The sequence below is a fragment of the Hoplias malabaricus genome, chromosome 6, assembly GCF_029633855.1.
Source record: "Hoplias malabaricus isolate fHopMal1 chromosome 6, fHopMal1.hap1, whole genome shotgun sequence".
NCBI classification, from domain to species: domain Eukaryota; kingdom Metazoa; phylum Chordata; class Actinopteri; order Characiformes; family Erythrinidae; genus Hoplias; species Hoplias malabaricus.
Genome location: NC_089805.1, coordinates 16,918,573 through 16,937,683, shown reverse-complemented (window position 1 = coordinate 16,937,683; position 19,111 = coordinate 16,918,573). Strand labels below are relative to the sequence as shown.

At 38.5% G+C, this 19,111-nt stretch overlaps 1 protein-coding gene across 11 annotated transcripts in view; it reads right to left on the bottom strand.

The window, feature by feature from the left end:
- ubap2l (ubiquitin associated protein 2-like) overlaps positions 1-19,111 on the bottom strand; it is a 42,627-nt gene that overhangs the window by 16,570 nt on the left and 6,946 nt on the right. For 8 of the 11 annotated variants that reach the window (XM_066675674.1, XM_066675678.1, XM_066675673.1 and 5 more), the window contains exons 3-14: positions 18,030-18,107; positions 17,485-17,595; positions 14,538-14,709; positions 10,847-10,942; positions 10,603-10,648; positions 8,842-8,886; positions 8,384-8,490; positions 5,868-5,927; positions 5,600-5,652; positions 5,415-5,500; positions 547-727; positions 221-422 (exon numbers count right to left, since the gene is read on the bottom strand). In XM_066675674.1, coding sequence (XP_066531771.1) covers positions 221-422; positions 547-727; positions 5,415-5,500; positions 5,600-5,652; positions 5,868-5,927; positions 8,384-8,490; positions 8,842-8,886; positions 10,603-10,648; positions 10,847-10,942; positions 14,538-14,709; positions 17,485-17,595; positions 18,030-18,107 — 1,237 coding nt within the window. The remainder of the gene's footprint in view (positions 1-220; positions 423-546; positions 728-5,414; positions 5,501-5,599; positions 5,653-5,867; positions 5,928-8,383; positions 8,491-8,841; positions 8,887-10,602; positions 10,649-10,846; positions 10,943-14,537; positions 14,710-17,484; positions 17,596-18,029; positions 18,108-19,111) is intronic. The other 3 variants (XM_066675680.1, XM_066675679.1, XM_066675683.1) reach the window with 1 other exon arrangement.

The following is a 19,111-nucleotide window of genomic DNA, read 5'->3' as shown; positions in this document are numbered from 1 at the left end:
GGCTCGAACCCACAACCCCAGCCCCAGGACCTTGGAGCTACGAGACAGCGACACTGCCTGCTGCGCCACCGTGCCACTGCTAATGTAGTTGCAGTGTTCAAAATAAAATTGGTGAAATCATTTCAGTTTGTATATCACTACTTTCAGCACATTAAAGATACCACAATAATACTGATAACATAGTTTTGGCCACAATATATTCTTTTACATACAAACCTACCATATTGTCCTAGAGTAGCAGGGCTGGTGTCCCAGGTAGATGGACCGGTGTTGGAGGGTCCACTTTGAGAATGCTGAGCAGCAAGCTGAGCCAAAGCCTGGGCAGTCTTAAACTGTTCCAGAAACTGGGAACCACTGGTCGTGCTTCCACTGTTGCCTTTTGTGTCTCCCACCTCACCAAAACCCTTACTGAGCATGCTCACCTATGAAAAAAAAAAAAAAAATTATATAGACACTCAAACATATGAATATACATATATTTTACATTTCAGTTTATTGAAATAAACCCGGTACAGTTTTTTTTTTCCAGTTTAATAATTCCCTCACCATACTGTGCTGACTGTATGAGGTGTTAGAAGAAGGTTGGGAGAGTGAAACAGGCTGTTTGGAGTTGCTGAAGACCAGAGATTGGGACAGCGATGGGGGCTGTGGGGCCTCCAGAGGAGCTGTTTCTATCTCGGAAGAGGACGATGGGGGTGTCTTGCCCAGCAACACTGCCAAATCTATCCTATGTTGGAGTTGGTAAAACAAACTTAACACACTTCAAAGTTAATCATTCAGATGACTCATGTCATGTGGTACAGGCATGCCAACTATAGGACGAGTTCATGAGTTTTTATAAATCATACCAGTATGTAAATTTATTATAAAGCGGCTTTGCCTCTGGGGATGGCTTGGGAATGCCCACACCCGTATAAGTTTTGAAATGTTATGTTGAGAGTGATAATGAACACTGGCTAGCGTGCTCATTGCAAGATGACATAAATGAGTATGAACAAGGCATGGTAGTTGTTGCCAGACAGATGAAACATTCAATTTCTGAAATTGTGCGGGCATTTAACATTCCTTTCAATATCCATTTTGAGAAGGAAAGTGACCCACTAAAAAAGGCCTTTACCTCAATCTTAGACTCTATTGGTATTACAAAAAAAAAATTTAACAGGGCCTACACACTACTGCAGCCACACTTTAGACTTAGTTCTGACACTAGGTCTTAACATTGATAAAATTAATATCTTACCGCAATCCTCAGCAATCTCCGATCATTACTTAATTTCATATGAGCTACGTTTTAGCCATAATATATGTAAGAACCCTCGCTATTCTACAAAGCGTATAATAAAACCATCTACCGCCCTACAATTTATAGAAAACCTACCAGAACTATCGACCCCAGTTCCAACTCCATCAGACCCAATGGACCTAGATGTACTAACTGATTACCTAGAAAATACCTGTCGATCTACTTTAGAAAAGGTAGCACCACTTAAACATAAAAGTATAAGACAGAAAAAGCTCGCACCATGGTATAATGATAAGACCCGTACTTTAAAACAAACATTACGAAAACTAGAGCGGAAATGGCGATCAACCAAGCTTGAAGTGTTCTATTCTGCCTGGAAGGACAGCCTTATAGAGTATAGAAATGCCCTCACTAAAGCTCGCTCAGCATATCTGGCCTCGCTGATCTCCCATAATAAAAATAATCCGAGAGCACTGTTTAGTGTGTTTTCTAGAATTACAAAAAATCAAGCAGGTTCTGAACAACTAATTCCAGCAACTCTCACCAGTAAAGATTTTATGGACTTTTTTAATAATAAAATTGAGAATATTAGACAACAAACTCAAGCCACAGGATCAAATCCATCCTGGCTGCCACCCGATGTGAATGATATAAAACATAATGTAACTGTAAAAGAAAGACTTGAAACCTTTTACCCACTCCCACAATTAGAAGTAGAGAAGATTATCACCTCCGCAAATTGTACAACTTGCACACTTGATGCAATTCCCACAAAATTTCTCAAAGAAGTACTACCAGCTATTATTGATCCTCTTTTAACTATAGTAAACTCATCGCTTAGTCTGGGCCATGTACCCAAAGCTTTTAAACTAGCAGTTATTAAACCTATGATCAAGAAACCAAATCTTGATGCTAGTACACTGTCTAATTACAGGCCTATTTCTAATTTGCCATTTCTGTCCAAGATCTTAGAAAGAGCTGTGGCCCAACAACTTAGTTCATATCTACATAAGAATCATATATATGAAAAATTCCAATCTGGGTTCAGGCAACATCATAGTACAGAGACAGCTCTAGTCAAGATAACAAATGATCTTCTTCTTGCCTCTGATCAAGGCCACGTATCCCTGTTGGTGCTTCTTGACCTAAGCGCAGCCTTCGATACAATAGACCACAATATTCTCATAGAAAGGTTAGAAAACATGGTTGGAATCACAGGGACAGCCCTATTATGGTTCAAATCTTACTTAACGGAACGTTATCAATTCGTAAAAGTAAACAATCTAAATTCAAATTATTCTAAAGTAAGATTTGGAATTCCACAAGGCTCTATTTTAGGACCATTATTATTTACATTATACATGTTACCGCTAGGCACAGTTATAAGAAACCATGACATTAACTTTCACTGTTACGCAGACGACACACAATTGTATATTTCAGCCAAGCCCGATGACAAACACAGATTAAAGAAAATAGAGGACTGTGTAAAAGACGTGAAAGGCTGGATGTTGCGTAACTTCCTCCTTCTAAACAGCAACAAAACAGAGGTCCTGCTTTTGGGTCCAAAAGTGGCAAGAAATAAATGATCAGATTTAATTTTAATCTAGCTGACTTTCCAGTTAAACCTGGTTCAGCAGCAAAAAATCTTGGTGTCATAATTGACCCGGATTTATCATTTGATCAACACATAGGTAGTATCACTAGGACAGCTTTTTTACATCTTCGCAATATTGCTAAGATTAGAAATGCCTTATCCCTCCAGGACGCAGAAACATTAGTACATGCCTTTATTACTTCAAGGCTTGACTACTGTAACGCACTACTGTCAGGATGCACCAGCAGCAATTTAAGAAAACTTCAACTAATTCAAAATGCTGCAGCTAGGGTCCTCACTAAAACTAGAAAATTTGAACATATCAGCCCAGTTTTATCATCACTTCATTGGCTGCCTGTTAAATTCTGCATTGACTACAAAATTTTGTTATTAACATATAAAGCTCTACATGGGCTTGCTCCTGAATATCTTCAAGATACAATTTCCTATTATGAGCCTCCACGTACACTCAGATCACAGAATACTGGATTTTTAATTGTTCCCAGAATTCAGAAGGCCTCGGCTGGGGGAAGAGCCTTTTCTTATAAAGCCCCCAGGCTCTGGAATGATCTTCCAGAAAATGTTCGGGACTCAGACACAGTCGCAATCTTCAAATCTAGGCTAAAAACACATTTGTTTAGTTTATCTTTTGGTAGCTAATGCTCCCCCATAGATAAAGGCGGCAGATCCGGGGGGTCCATGGACACAGGGAATTATAGTAAACTGAGACGCTTCTCGCGATCACTCAGGTTTGTTGACGGTGGAGCAGAGGGATGCCAGTGTTTCAGGATGCTCCCGTGTCTGTGTGTCCTCCTGGTTCTCTCCTTTTAGTTAAAGTTGTCATAGTCAGATCTCCCGGAGTCATTAGCCACACTCTGGAAATTTTCATATTTTCTACTTTACAAACACAAAACAGTTCAAAACTAATTCCATCCCTTTACATCTTTCCGAGTAAACAACTGCCCACCTGTCTGTCTGGACACTGATGGATGACTGTCGAGACCCTCCTCCACGCTTCAGACCAGCTGCCCACACTCCAGCACCCATCAAGTGCCTTGAAGCTGTCCCTACACTGAAGTTCTCATGGACTACTCACTATCATCACCAGTAGATTGACCAGAGGAGGATGGGTCACCCCTTGTGAGCCTTGGTTCCTCCCAAGGTTTCTTCCTCAGCTGGGGGAGTTTTTCCTTGCCACTGTCGCCCCTGGCTTGCTCACTTGAGGGTTTTACATTTGTTTTTACATTTCATGTCAAATCTTTGTCTTACTGGAATTCTGTGAAGCTGCTTTGTGACAACATTAGTTGTGAAAAGCGCTATATAAATAAATTTGATTTGATTTGATTTATCCACAATGTCACATGTGCACTAGGAATATGCCTTATCAGGTATTACCACCTACAGTTACTAAAATTCATGGGACAGTAACAAGTATTGTGTAGGACACCCTCTAGCCTGGTAAAGTGCAGCAACATGGCCTAGATTCCACAAGTAGATGGAAGACATATGGAGGGATGTTGAGCCATAATGCATGAATAGCCACCCACAGCTCAGTGGTATATGTATTTGCAAGACCTTCACCACATGCCATAAATGCTCACTTGGGTTCATGTCAAGCAAATATTCAGGCCACACCATTCTTCGAAACTCTCCAGAATCTTCCTCAAAGTAATTCAGGACCATATGGACCCAATAGCACGATGAATAATCCTGCCTTTAATATCCCATTATTCTGGGGTACATAAAGATCATGACGTGTTTTTTGGAGGCTGAGCCATATACAAACCTTTAAATCAGTGCAAATCAACTGGAAACTTGACTCATAGGACCACACCCCATGTCACTCCTCTAGAGTCCAATTAGGCACTTCATGAGTCCAGGTAAGAGGCTGTGTCCTGTGCCATAGTGTTATGAAACACTACTATTGAGCCTTCTCAATCCCACTACTATGGGATTTCTGCCAGAGTCCCTTACCTTTTCTCATAGACAATAGCCAAACACTGTTGCTCACAGTGCTTAAGCACCCTTGGGTGGACACTGATGTCTGCTATAAGTGGTAACACTTTCTATGATCTATTTCCCATATATGTGACACTAAAAACAGAGAAATGTTAAATGCATGCACATCATTTGGAAATTAAATTATTTATCTTTCTGACATCCACTATCATGCCTCATTCAGATGCTGTGTAGTGTTCAACATCACAACTTATACTGATGTGGACATTGCCAAGCCATCAGGTGTCACAGAATCAAACAATTTACATACTGCTATCTGTATGCATGTCTTTTGGCATGTCAATGTGAAATATAAGTCAAATATACAACCAGAATTCTGCCAGTTTGTTGACAGCTATAAAAAGCATCTGGTGAATGTGAAAACTGCTAAGCACACAACTAAATGCAACTAGAATCACTCTTAAAATACTATTTTTCCTATATATTGCCCATATTTTCACTACGGAATAATTAATATAACTTGCCATTTAACCACAGTATGATATTGATATCACAGCAGATGTGTTTTGGCATTTACACAGCTGATTTCACATTGAACAGTTGGAGATAAAATACCTCTGTCCAGCTGTTATGGTGACATTCTCCTGTGGTATAGGCATGGAAGCCACACTGGAGGCAGTGAATATCTTGGTCTCTGACAACTTCAGTTAAATCAGAACAGAAAAACATTTGTTGCCATTGCATTATAAAATATTACCTTAACAATAACTTTTTTTTTTTAAATAAGGTTTTACACTTACATCCTCATTCCAGTCTTCAGTCCCCCACTCTTCTGTAGCAGTTCTCCAAGCACCTGAGAAAGACAAACGAGTGTAAAGGAAAGTTGCAACATTACTATAGTAGGAAGAAACTTCTGGGGATGCTTTTCAAAGGACACACAAAATATATAATTCATACACTTAATGAATAAAATGGCGCCAATAACAGGGACTTGTTTAAGTATTTCACTGCACGCTATACTGTGTATGGTGATGTGTATGACAAAATAAAATTTAATTTTAAACTCACCAGGAGCTGAGTCAAACTTTTGGGAGTAATTTGTTCCTTCACCAGCAGTAAACTCAAGCCCTGCAGGTTTATTAAAAAAATATTATATATGATCATCCAAGTTTCATAGAAAAAGAACATTGTCAATAATCATGTTTTCAAGTGGACATCAGCTAAACCAATTTGTTAATGCATTTGATACATTGTCTATTCCAGTGATCTAAAGTAGGTTTTTAATAGACTGAATCACAAAAGGAGCTTTTTAAACCTAAATTCTGAATATTTTAATTACTTGTCTGAATTTTGAATGTTTGTATTATTTTGTCTGAATATTTCATATTTGAATTTGTATGGCATTTTATTAACTTGAAATTTTGAGGTGTTGAAATATTCAAATATTCCAAAATTCAAATTAAAATACAATTTAGATTATAAAAATTCTGATCACAAAAATACAAATCTAGGCCAGGTCAACCAGCAGGTTTTTCAGAAGTAAACTTACACAGAGACATTGAACACAGCATTAAACAAGTCACAGTGCCCTCTTCTGAAAGTCACCAATCACAGAGCAGACTCACACAGTCCTAATTCCTGCCCTGAGCCTTAAGTACAGTATCCGTAGTTTCAGGTGCTGCACATCTCCTATCTTCACATAGACTTTTATCTTTGGGGTCATCTGAAGGCAATTGACTAAGGGGGTCAGACTGGGAGACCTTGGGGGCCATTCAACTGGCCCACGATGACCAATCCACTTTCCAGGAAACTGTTCATCTAGGAATGCTCGGACCTGACACCCATAATGTGGTGGTGCCCCATCTTGCTGGAAAAACCTCAGGAAACGTGCCAGCTTCAGTGCATAAAGAGGGAAACGCATCATCATGTAGCAATTTCGCATATCCAGTGGCTTTGAGGTTTCCACTGATGAACAATGGCCCCACTATCTTTGTACCCCATATACCACACCATAAGATCAAGAAGTGCAGCACCTGAAACTATGGATACGGGAAGCCTGTGCTAGCATTTCTCCGCATTTCTGCTGCGGTGTTGCTATCGGTGTGTGAAAAGTGGGAGAAGAGGGTTGCATTGACAATCCAAAACAATGGGCAGCACTTTTTATAAGTGGTCAGAAACTTGTAAATAACTCATGAAAGAATAAAGTTACGTTAAAACCACCTTTGTTTTTCTTGTGAAATTCCCAATTAGTTTGATGTGTCACATGACCCTCTTCCCATTGAAAAAAACAAAAGTTGGATCCAAAATGGTCGACTTCAAAATGGTCACCACCCATTTTGAAAAGTCCACCCCTCCCATATACTAATGTGCCACAAACAGGAAGTTAATATCACCAACCATTCCCATTTTATTAAGGTGTATCCATATAAATGGCCAACCCTGTACTTCCTTGAAGTGGGCTCTTTAATGATAGTGTAAGCGTGAGCAAAAGTTCAAGTGATCAAGTGGTTTGAGAATAGAACTGGGCCACACTTCTTGTCCCTTTGTGTCCATGACTGCAGCTTAAACACATTAACCACGTTTAGCCAACCTCCGCTCAACATTAATATTTTACTGGACACTCAGACACAAATGTGTTGAAAGCGGTTGAAATTTTATCAATCTCTTATTCATATGTGGAGGCATTTCTGTGACAGGAATTTCACTTTTACTCTGTCCATAACACACACCAACACTGAACAGACTGTTACTGCTTTCTGACAAGTTCACTACTCTTTAACTTTACACAAAACAGGTGGGATCTCCAAATTATTAAAGCCACCAGAGAGCAAGCTGTTTGATCATTATTTCAATACAAATTTGATCTATTATAAAACCAGAAACTGTGGATCCCCATTACAAACAACACTGTCATTAAGACATTTATAGAAATCTAAACACATGCCCTGTCCCATTACCCAGTATTATTCTGGTTAATTAAATGCATAGGTGTTTGTGTTTAATGACACATCATTAAAATGTTCTCTTTTCAGCACCTGCTATGATCTCAAGTTTGCTTGTGTAAAAGGATTGAGTGTCAATGTCTTCAGTTATGTAGTTTGTTATGAACAGACAGGCTTTCCATGATCCTACACTGTCCTGAACTGCATGTTTACATTACACAACTACAGCAAGTAAAACAAAGTTTTCCCTGAACTTCAGCATATTTTAATTTTTTTTTTTAAATACACTGCACAGAAATGATCATGAATACATTTCATGAATACAACCTGCGATATTTTTAATGCAACTAAAAGCAAAGAGCAGGGACGCTGTGTCAACAAACTTGCTAGAAGGAAGTTCAGTCAACATTTGTCCGGTTAAAATATTGCGATCCATTTCTGTGGAAGTTTACATTTCCCCAGAACCACATTGGTTGACTTCTGGCCTAGATTCGTACTTTTGCAATCTGAATTGTTTACAACCTGAATTTTTCAAATCTGAATATTTCACCCCCTAAATTTTAAGTTTATCAAATGCCATACAAATATATTTTAAATATCTTAGCTGCAGACAACAGGGAATATATTAGAAGGGTTACACACTTGCACCATCCTCTGGTCCAAGGTTGCCAGTGTTGCTCCAACTGCTTCCCCCTGCATAATTTTCCTCAGTCTGGGCTGGCTCAGCATAGTCCGCTGGGTTAAACGTACTGCAAAGAGAAATACAGACGGGGTGGTAGAGAAAGACATTAAATTTTATAATGACTGACACATACACAGAAGGGAAGCAAAACCCTTTAAATACATGTACACTCAAAAAACACACACACACAGTCTGATCTACATATAAACAAAGTACAGAAAACTTCCTTCAATACTTTGAACACAGGCAACCAGCTAATTACTGCTGCATAAGACGCAAGACCAAGAAAACGGTGAGGCAACAACTTTGTCAAGCACTGCCATCTTTATTGCCTTATCTGTTCCCCCCACCAAGCACGCTACTTTTGGTTCCACACATTTTAACTGGCATACTGACAAACCAATGACATTTAACTCACCTCTCATCCCCTGACATATCGAATCTGGGGGCCTTATCAATCTGGCTTTAGGAAGAAACAACATGGGACAGTTACAAGCAGCACAACACAGGACTGAATTGAAGGGACTGGGTGAGTGGCAGTTAACGGGGTGCTGTCAAGCCAAAGTAATTTTACGCATACGTATACCAATTTTCCTTAGCGAGACACCTATATTCTACATCATGTGTAATGACCTACTGCAAATTTAGCTTAAATAGTTCAAAACAAATACAAATGTGTCATAACTTGTTCCAGAGTCTGCAATCATCAAAAATGAGATTTCATTTCAAACCACAAAGAACATGCAAAGAAAGCCCAAACACATACTCCAAAAAGCTAATATTCAGATTTCTAAGTAGCCAGACATCAGCAGTAAAATAAGCAAGCAGACAAAGCACGCAAGGGATTATAACCCGATCAAAGTATATTACAATCTAGAAATATCATGATTACTGGTTTTCAAAATATAACATACGATTCCTGCTTCTCAACATCAGGCAAATGGTGGAAAATGGATATTAGATTTTGTTCCATGAAAAACCCTCAAACTAAATCTTGTAGGTATAAACATTATCAAACAATTTTCCTTTTCCTTTTCTGTTGTTTCCTTCAAACAACAGACAATTTTCCTTTTCAAACATGTCAAGACCATAAGACCTTGGCCCATAATACGCTAAAAAGGTACAGAGGCCCTCACAGTTTCTTAACCATTCACTCACCCCTTTCAAATGGTGTTAAAAAGACACCATTTCCAAAAGTAGTCAGACACTCAGTGCTGACAAAAAATATTTATCCGCACACAGTTCATATAACCTTCAAAGAAAATAGAATACGTTTTCAATAGAATGTGATGTTCTCAAGCAACCACACCTGATGATTTAGGTCATCAAACTCAATGTAAAATATCAACTTGAATATTAACCCCACCAGCACATGGCTGTGCAGTGCTCATTCTAAAAATTTTGTGGTGAACTAAAGTCGTTTGCACTATTTCAATTTTTTTTTAGTCAATTTTGCCTTTCCTGTGATCCAAAACGAATCATCCAACATTAGTACCTGACATGATAAATGCTCATGAGTGAATGCAACCACATCCTCAGAGCAATGTTTCAAGCTCAAATATAAAGAGATTTTAGGGGGGGGGGGGGGGGGGGGATGATTCTTGTTTCAACAAGGAGCAAAATCCCCTTCATTTCAGAAATAAACTGGTCAAATATTTGAACATGCTAGAAAGAGAATCCACCTCAGACCATAAACCTCAGCAGATCACAGATCAACATGGAAACAAACCCCTAGTTGTTTGACAATTACTATCTCACTGTGATACCAAAATGTAAAAATTTAATATGGAGACTCTCCAAATTTTAAATGGGGGAACAACTATATTTTTTGAGCACAGATGTTCACAAACAGCCAATGTGTGTCCACAGCATTATGTTCATTACTAAACTATGAAATATTCATTGAAATTAAAATTAAAATTTCCAATTAAAAAAAAAAAAACCCCACACAACACACTCCGGTAAAGGAATTAAATTTCAAACAATTGTTAATATTAAGTATTAACCGCAATCCATCTTTCTAAGGAAAATGGCAAACTTGTAAAGCCTAGAAAAATCTTTAAAAAATAAATAAATAAATAAAAACCTCCCTTTAAGGTGTCAGTCTACTTTGGTGAGGTTGGTAATGGTCTTTGGCCATATGGAAGAGGGTACCGAATAAATGGATGTGTATACTTACCCCATGCCCTGAGCTGAAAACCTTCCACCTCTTCTACCCGCACCACCTGCAGGATTCAGAGGCATGCTTATTAGATTTATGAACATGATTCTGAATTACAATACCCACAGTCAAAACTCATTAGTGCTTTCACAACAATCAAGTTGTGTCACAGTCAGCACTAAGAAAATTGTATTCTTACACACTACAATATCTGATTATTATGAATGAAATCAAAACCCCCTTCTGCTGTCAAAGATCTCACCTCTCCCTCTCCCTCTGCCTCGTCGAGCACGCTCCGACCCTCTACCCAACACTCCGCCTGCCTTTGCTCCATCCAAACCATTCTCCTGCCCACGAACTGCAAAAAAACGGCAAAAATAAACAAACAAACAAAATAAAAATCTTGGGGTCAGTGGTTCTGGGTATGCTTCAACAAAGGGCAAAAAATAAAAACATTTAGGAACTCTTAAAGTAATATCTCTTCTGGCTTTCGGTAAGGCTGGTCACACTACCATCTTCCTAATGCTGGATTAAAAACGAAAACTAAAACAGGAAATTCCAACAATCAGAGGTATGATTGGGCAGACCAGCCTCTGAGGTCATAGGTTGATATCTTGTTTGTGGTGTGTCAAATCTCTGTTCTGTGTCTCATTACAAGAGCAGAATTAATTTATTTGAATTTAAGAGAGCCACAGGATTAGGGCGCTGTGTGAGCTCACTGACTAGTCATGCTCTGAAAACAACTGGAGAGAACACAAGCCCAGTAGCACACCACAGTTCTGAGTTTAGCTCAGAGATTGGTTTAAAACAGAGAAAGGAAGCTAAAATTAGATAAAATACTCAGAAGACTTTACACTCACATGTATGAGGCTTTATTCTCTAAATGTGTGTTTTGAGCATCAGTTCGCTGGAAAACCATCTGTTGTGGCTGTTGCGGTGACTGTTAGTTGGCCATGATAACGGATTATTGCAGACTACTCACCTCGAGTGATTTGGATCCCTCGTTTGTGGAACATTTAAAATAAAAAAAAAAAAAAAAAAAAAAAAAAAAAAAAAAAAAAAAAAAAAAAAAAAACACATTCATGCACACTTGATGTAAGTAGCATAAGTGCTAATGCCAACAGCACTACTAGCATGATGTAACTGTACAACTTGCACACTTGATGCAATTCCCACAAAGTTGCTCAAAGAAATACTACCAGCTATTATTGATCCTCTTTTAACTATAGTAAACTCATCGCTTAGTCTGGGCCATGTACCCAAAGCTTTTAAACTAGCAGTTATTAAACCTATGATCAAGAAACCAAATCTTGATGCTAGTACACTGTCTAATTACAGGCCTATTTCTAATCTGCCATTTCTGTCCAAGATCTTAGAAAGAGCTGTGGCCCAACAACTTAGTTCATATCTACATAAGAATCATATATATGAAAAATTCCAATCTGGATTCAGGCAACATCATAGTACAGAGACAGCTCTAGTCAAGATAACAAATGATCTTCTTCTTGCCTCTGATCAAGGCCACGTATCCCTGTTGGTGCTTCTTGACCTAAGCGCAGCCTTCGATACAATAGACCACAATATTCTCATAGAAAGGTTAGAAAACATGGTTGGAATCACAGGGACAGCCCTATTATGGTTCAAATCTTACTTAACGGAACGTTATCAATTCGTAAAAGTAAACAATCTAAATTCAAATTATTCTAAAGTAAGATTTGGAATTCCACAAGGCTCTATTTTAGGACCATTATTATTTACATTATACATGTTACCGCTAGGCACAGTTATAAGAAACCATGACATTAACTTTCACTGTTACGCAGACGACACACAATTGTATATTTCAGCCAAGCCCGATGACAAACACAGATTAAAGAAAATAGAGGACTGTGTAAAAGACGTGAAAGGCTGGATGTTGCGTAACTTCCTCCTTCTAAACAGCAACAAAACAGAGGTCCTGCTTTTGGGTCCAAAAGTGGCAAGAAATAAATGATCAGATTTAATTTTAAATCTAGCTGACTTTCCAGTTAAACCTGGTTCAGCAGCAAAAAATCTTGGTGTCATAATTGACCCGGATTTATCATTTGATCAACACATAGGTAGTATCACTAGGACAGCTTTTTTACATCTAAACAATATTGCTAAGATTAGAAATGCCTTATCCCTCCAGGACGCAGAAACATTAGTACATGCCTTTATTACTTCAAGGCTTGACTACTGTAACGCACTACTGTCAGGATTCACCAGCAGCAATTTAAGAAAACTTCAACTAGTTCAAAATGCTGCAGCTAGGGTCCTCACTAAAACTAGAAAATTTGAACATATCAGCCCAGTTTTATCATCACTTCATTGACTACAAAATTTTGTTATTAACATATAAAGCTCTACATGGGCTTGCTCCTGAATATCTTCAAGATACAATTTCCTATTATGAGCCTCCACGTACACTCAGATCACAGAATACTGGATTTTTAATTGTTCCCAGAATTCAGAAGGCCTCAGCTGGGGGAAGAGCCTTTTCTTATAAAGGCCCCAGACTCTGGAATGATCTTCCAGAAAATGTTCGGGACTCGGACACAGTCGCAATCTTCAAATCTAGGCTAAAAACACACTTGTTTAGTTTATTTTTTGGTAGCTAATACTCCCCCATAGATAAAGGCGGCAGATCCGGGGGGTCCATGGACACAGGGAATTATAGTAAACTGAGACGCTGGTGCTGTCGTCCCGCCGCTTCTCGCGATCACTCAGGTTTGTTGACGGTGGAGCGGAGGGATGCCAGTGTTTCAGGATGCTCCCGTGTCTGTGTGTCCTCCTGGTTCTCTCCTTTTAGTTAAAGCTGTCATAGTCAGATCTGCCGGAGTCATTAGCCACACTGGAAATTTTCATATTTTCTACTTTACAAACACAAAACAGTTCAAAACTAATTCCATCCCTTTACATCTTTCCGAGTAAACAACTGCCCACCTGTCTGTCTGGACACTGATGGATGACTGTCGAGACCCTCCTCCACGCTTCAGACCAGCTGCCCACGCTCCAGCAACCACCAAGTGCCTTGAAGCTGTCCCTACACTGAAGTTCTCATGGACTACTAACTATCATCACCAGTAGATTGACCAGAGGAGGATGGGTCACCCCTTGTGAGCCTTGGTTCCTCCCAAGGTTTCTTCCTCAGCTGGGGGAGTTTTTCCTTGCCACTGTTGCCCCTGGCTTGCTCACTTGAGGGTTTTACATTTGTTTTTACATTTCATGTCAAATCTTTGTCTTACTGGAATTCTGTGAAGCTGCTTTGTGACAACATCAGTTGTGAAAAGCGCTATATAAATAAATTTGATTTGATGATGTGAGGAAATCTCAGATGTAAACAGGAAAGCAATTGTTTCTGATGTTATCCCTCATAGGGTGCTACACATGTAATGTCACTGTCACACAGCCCCAGAGTTCTGGGTTTGTGTGTTTGAAACATGCCTCAGGTCACTGTGAGGAGTTTGGTGTGTTCTATGCATGTCTCAATACTTCCTTCAGGTGCTTCAGTTACAGTTCAAAAGCACATGTTGATAGTTAGATGTTCAACTGTTATCCATAATGTGTGAGTGGGTATGACAGACTAATGCGCAGTCTAGGGCGTGTACCTGTCCTGCAACCAGTGATTACTGGTAGGAGCCAACGCAACCCTGAATGTGATAAAGAGTTCTGTGTGGAATGGTACAAGATTTGATATTTATTTTCTCAATTTCTTTAAGTTGTGCCAGTACAACCTAAAGAATTAAATGATGAAAATTTGTAACTATGTGGTGCATTTTCTAACAGAACCACAATGTTCTGGACATGGTGTATATGCTTCAATACATTCCTTTTTAAAATAAGAAACACTTCAGAAATGAGCAACTCTTACTGCTTTTATTAGTAAATAAAATGTTGCTAAATAGAGAAAAAAAAAACGTTTTCCCACTCACACTCTCGACCACGACTTGCTCCGCGACCTCTTCTTGGTGGCCCTCCCCTGCGACGTGCTATGTCCCTCTCTCCTCTCTCTCGGTTTTCCTTCCCTTCTTCTCCCCCATCTGTCTGTACACTTTCTTTTGGGCCTGACACACCTTTCTTCTTTCCAACCATCTCCCATGAATCCTGAATACCAAAAGGGAAACTTCAAAATATCATCTTACTATAATATTACATCTGTAATATACGTGAAGAATATGCAGACGTGAGCTACACAGAAAACACCTTACTTAGGATTACACAAGCAAGCGCAGTACACTCATTTCATCGAAATTTTATAGCATGCATAAAATAAACCTCAGGCATCTACTTTATTTATCTGAGCTTTATGTTGCTCTCTTAGACAGAGACCGAGAGAGAGCATCCGGTATTAGCTCTGACTTTGCTCTAGCACACACTCTCCCCTCCAACACTACAGAGGAAGCTATGGAGGGATTTATAGTGTGCTCCAAACACTCCAGGCTATGAGTGTCAAACAGTCCATTCTATTTTGACAACTTCTGACCATGTTAAATGGGACATAAGAAAAACTCTCTCAGTGTATGTGCAGATTTATTCAAAGATCTGGAGCACCTACCAATTTACAAACTGAAATAAGAGAACCCAGGCAGGTTTTATTTGGTGGTAAACAAGGGATAAAGCAAGACTTTTTGAATAAACATAGATTGCAGGATATGAACATCACAGCACTAGACCCTTGAGCACAGGTAGGGTTAAACCATGTTAAACAGACCTGAACAGAGCGAAGACAGGGGAACACAATAAAAAAAAAAAAAGAACAATATGAGAAAACTGGCAAAAATCAGTGGATAAGAGACAACTGAGGCGAGAAGGAAGACAACAGTGTTAAAAGTGAGCTTCTGTATGGCTCCATTTACACAGATGCACCTCACTGTTTAAGAGTCCTGGCTAGGTTTTCTGTGGCATGACCAAATCATGTCAGGAAATTTTCATTCACCCAGCTCAAATTCAACAAAAGACAACTATGTTGGATTTATTACCTGAAGATAAAATTTTGCATAATTCTCTGTGCGCTACTCCAGAGCACAATCATCATAAAACAGAGATAATGACAGACGAAGATTATGAACATGACTGGACAGCTGCTTTAAAGTAGTAAGATTTAAGTTGAATAACAATCAAACCAATCTCTTATTCAAACACTGTATAAAAATTGAATGTGTGTTCAATTATTTCTCTGTGTTTTCTGCATTTAACTCAACCCTGGCAGTGTGCACACGCAGTCAATCATCCCCAGCTCCCAGGCAGCAACCAGGGGTCACTGGAAAATCTGCTTGTGAATGCCTTTCTGGTGAGTACATCTGCACTGCTGTTTAGATGTGATTTCCCTGGACCTCCTCGAGTGGTGTGCTCAGTATATTAAACAAGGTTGTGACTGGACTTGGATTACCTGGCAGCCCTCATCATACACAAGTATTTATACATAAATGACAGGTTCCCAGCAAATCCTTATTACTCTAAACATCAGGTCTACAAATCATAAATATTTTGAAACTAACTGTTGTAAGGCATTATTGTCAGTTCCTCTCATGATCAATCAAGTTTTCAAAAAGGTACCAGAGTCGCTTGAAAGTCATTTCAATGTTCTTCAGATTTACAGGCTTGTTTGTACAGAAAAGAGTTTTTCCATTATCATAAACTGTCCTGAACTGCCCGGTTTATACACATTTATACAACTATAGCAAGTTAAAACAAATCTAAATATTGTAATTACACTTAAAGGTTTAATGTTTCTCCATTGATTTTTATTGGTTTACAAGAAGAATGTCACAGGCTCGCAGTCGAACATGGGTAATTCCCTTCAAGAAAGTGTCGTCTGATAAAGACTCACGACAGGGGTGAGCACGCTTGCTGAGTAAAATTAAGGAAACAGGACACCCTACAGCCTTGCACACTTAAGCAGGCATGTGCAAACTAGGGTTGCAAGTTTGAGTATGAGGCACACACTGACACATACCAACACAGTGTTAGTCAATACATTAACATGTGTTTTTAGACTGCAAGAGGAAACCTGATGATTTTGTCAAAACGTCACAAGAATCAAACCATAGAGAACTGTCCTTGCCCTTTGTAAAAGGGCCCCGTTCAGAACAGCCCGTTTCAGCACCTATTCCTTTAAATATGAACAAGCTACAACTCATTTCAGCATTAGGTACACAGGAATGAGTCAAGAGGAGCTGAAGCACTGGGTTTATTCAGTTTTGCATGCACTCTCCTTTATTCACATTTTTTTGCCATATTTGCTCAGTGAAATTATTTCTCTTTGCTTATGTTTGTTTTGACTCTAAACACATCCTTTCACTTACTTAAACGCATCCCCATCCCTATGATAACTTGTTTTATCCCATGTTTTTTGACCATAGCTAGACCACAAGAAACCGTTTTCACGTTGGTAAGTACTCCAGGTCTCCAAATTAATGAACAAATGCACTGAACAAGATAATTTTTCAGTGTTCCAATCCAACACTATTCTCTACATATCTTTATATCTGATCAATGTTGATTTAAAAACCATTACTGAGGCATTAGAATCATTCCCAATATCAAATATGGGTGTACAATAAATTGAATATTAATATCAATAATAGGAATCAATAACAGTATACACACTAATCCTGTTTGATACATGTCCATATGTTTAATCTAAGGCTTTGTTTTTTTTTTTTTTTAATATAATCAATTTTGTAATAATTAGTCATATACCACATTGTTTGCTTTAAACTGTTGCCCAAAATTTTACACTCACTTTAAATTAACTGCACATGGTCTATTTAATATCTTCAAAAATGAATAGTGAGTGCAGTTTCAGGGTTGAAAGTGAAAACACTAGGAAAGAATTTCCAGAACTATTGCACTAAGAACACCAAAAACCTAACTCACCGTGTCAGGGCTTCCTTCTAGTAGGACGTTGATGGCTCTATTGACATCTCCGTTGCAATCATGCAGAGCAATCATAGACTCATCTTGGTCCTTACCTGTAATGTCAACCAGCTGCCAAAATAATAATAATAAAAAATGGTGGGGGGATTGGTTGTTAGTAGAGTTAGAAAAATATGTACAATCAGAATAATCCACAGTTCAGAAAAGGCTTAATCTATTCTAGGGCTGTAATAATTAAATGTTATATTATGCTATTATAATTATTACATAAAAACATTCACAGTCTGTAACCAAAGGATGGGTTTGAACCCACAAACCCAGAACCCTGGCGCTGCGTGTCATTGACACTACCTTATGCACAACAGTTCGACCAGGCATGTAAATCTAATTTAAAGCAAACATATTGATATTAGTAGTTGTGCAGGATTAAATTTCTGGCAAAAATATTTGAAATTGCTAATAAAGTTAGGAGGTGTAAATTATACAATCAGCATTTCAGATTTGGGAATTAAATGCTGTGTGCAATTGTGTGAATCATCCCTTACTTGCTTGACCTTCTCCTCAAAATCAGCATCGTTGTGGTCCGAGATCATCTGTGCGAGCCGGATCTGCTCAGCAGTGGCCTGGATGGAAAAGAAAGTAAAATTAACCCTGAACCAAGAGTCAGCGTATCCAAGAGAGGAACACTTGTGCCGCTCAGTAAGGCTTGCCTAAGCATGACTATTCATACATAACAAGGTCAGATACTGTTTGTAAGATATTATTGGGACAAGTTCAATTTTATGTCCCAGTTTCTCAATGACAGTGTTATGGGGCTGCAGTGGGTTTAGGCACAATGTCAGTTTAATGTTGAGTTCATACTGAATTTTTTAAAGGATTAAATCAGAAACCATAATGGAAAAAACAGTAACTAACTCTGCTACAACATTGCTTAAAGTCAAAAAGAAAGTTCTACAGGGGCTTCAGACTTCATACTCAAAGACATTAGATTTAACTTAGACCTTAACTGACAGGTTATCAGACTCAATTAATCATTCAAATAACTGGAGTGATATTGCAAGTGAGTTACTGAACTATTAGATTTTAGCAATTAGCTCACCACATGTCTGTGTAAAACCACTCAAAATGCAAACAAACACCACAAGATGCACAATTGCCAAAAATAGAAAATAATCATCAAGACCAATTATTAAAATAAAAAGCAAACCATAAACTGAAGGAATTAAACCCAATTACCATGCAAGAGTAAGACATCTGGGATAAATACAAAAAACAAAATTGTTCCAATTCTTTGAAGGATCATTATCTTATATTTGGCTTATTTTTGGTATTTGAATATTCATAAGAGAAAATGAATGGGTATTTCATTACAAATGTGAGTAGATTGTGGAGGGGATAATATACTTTGAAATACTTTGTAAATGTTGCTAAATAAAATTCTCTACAGACAAAATTAAGCACCCTTGAAAGTTAAAACATTAACAGTAGCTATGATACACTTTTCTCCCACAAGGCATTAGGTGGTTATCACATGTCAAACACTAGCATCAGGTTGTGTGTCAGTCAACAATACCCAGTTAAATCACAGTGTCACCCAGGTCACATGTCATTTACGCAAAACTCAGAA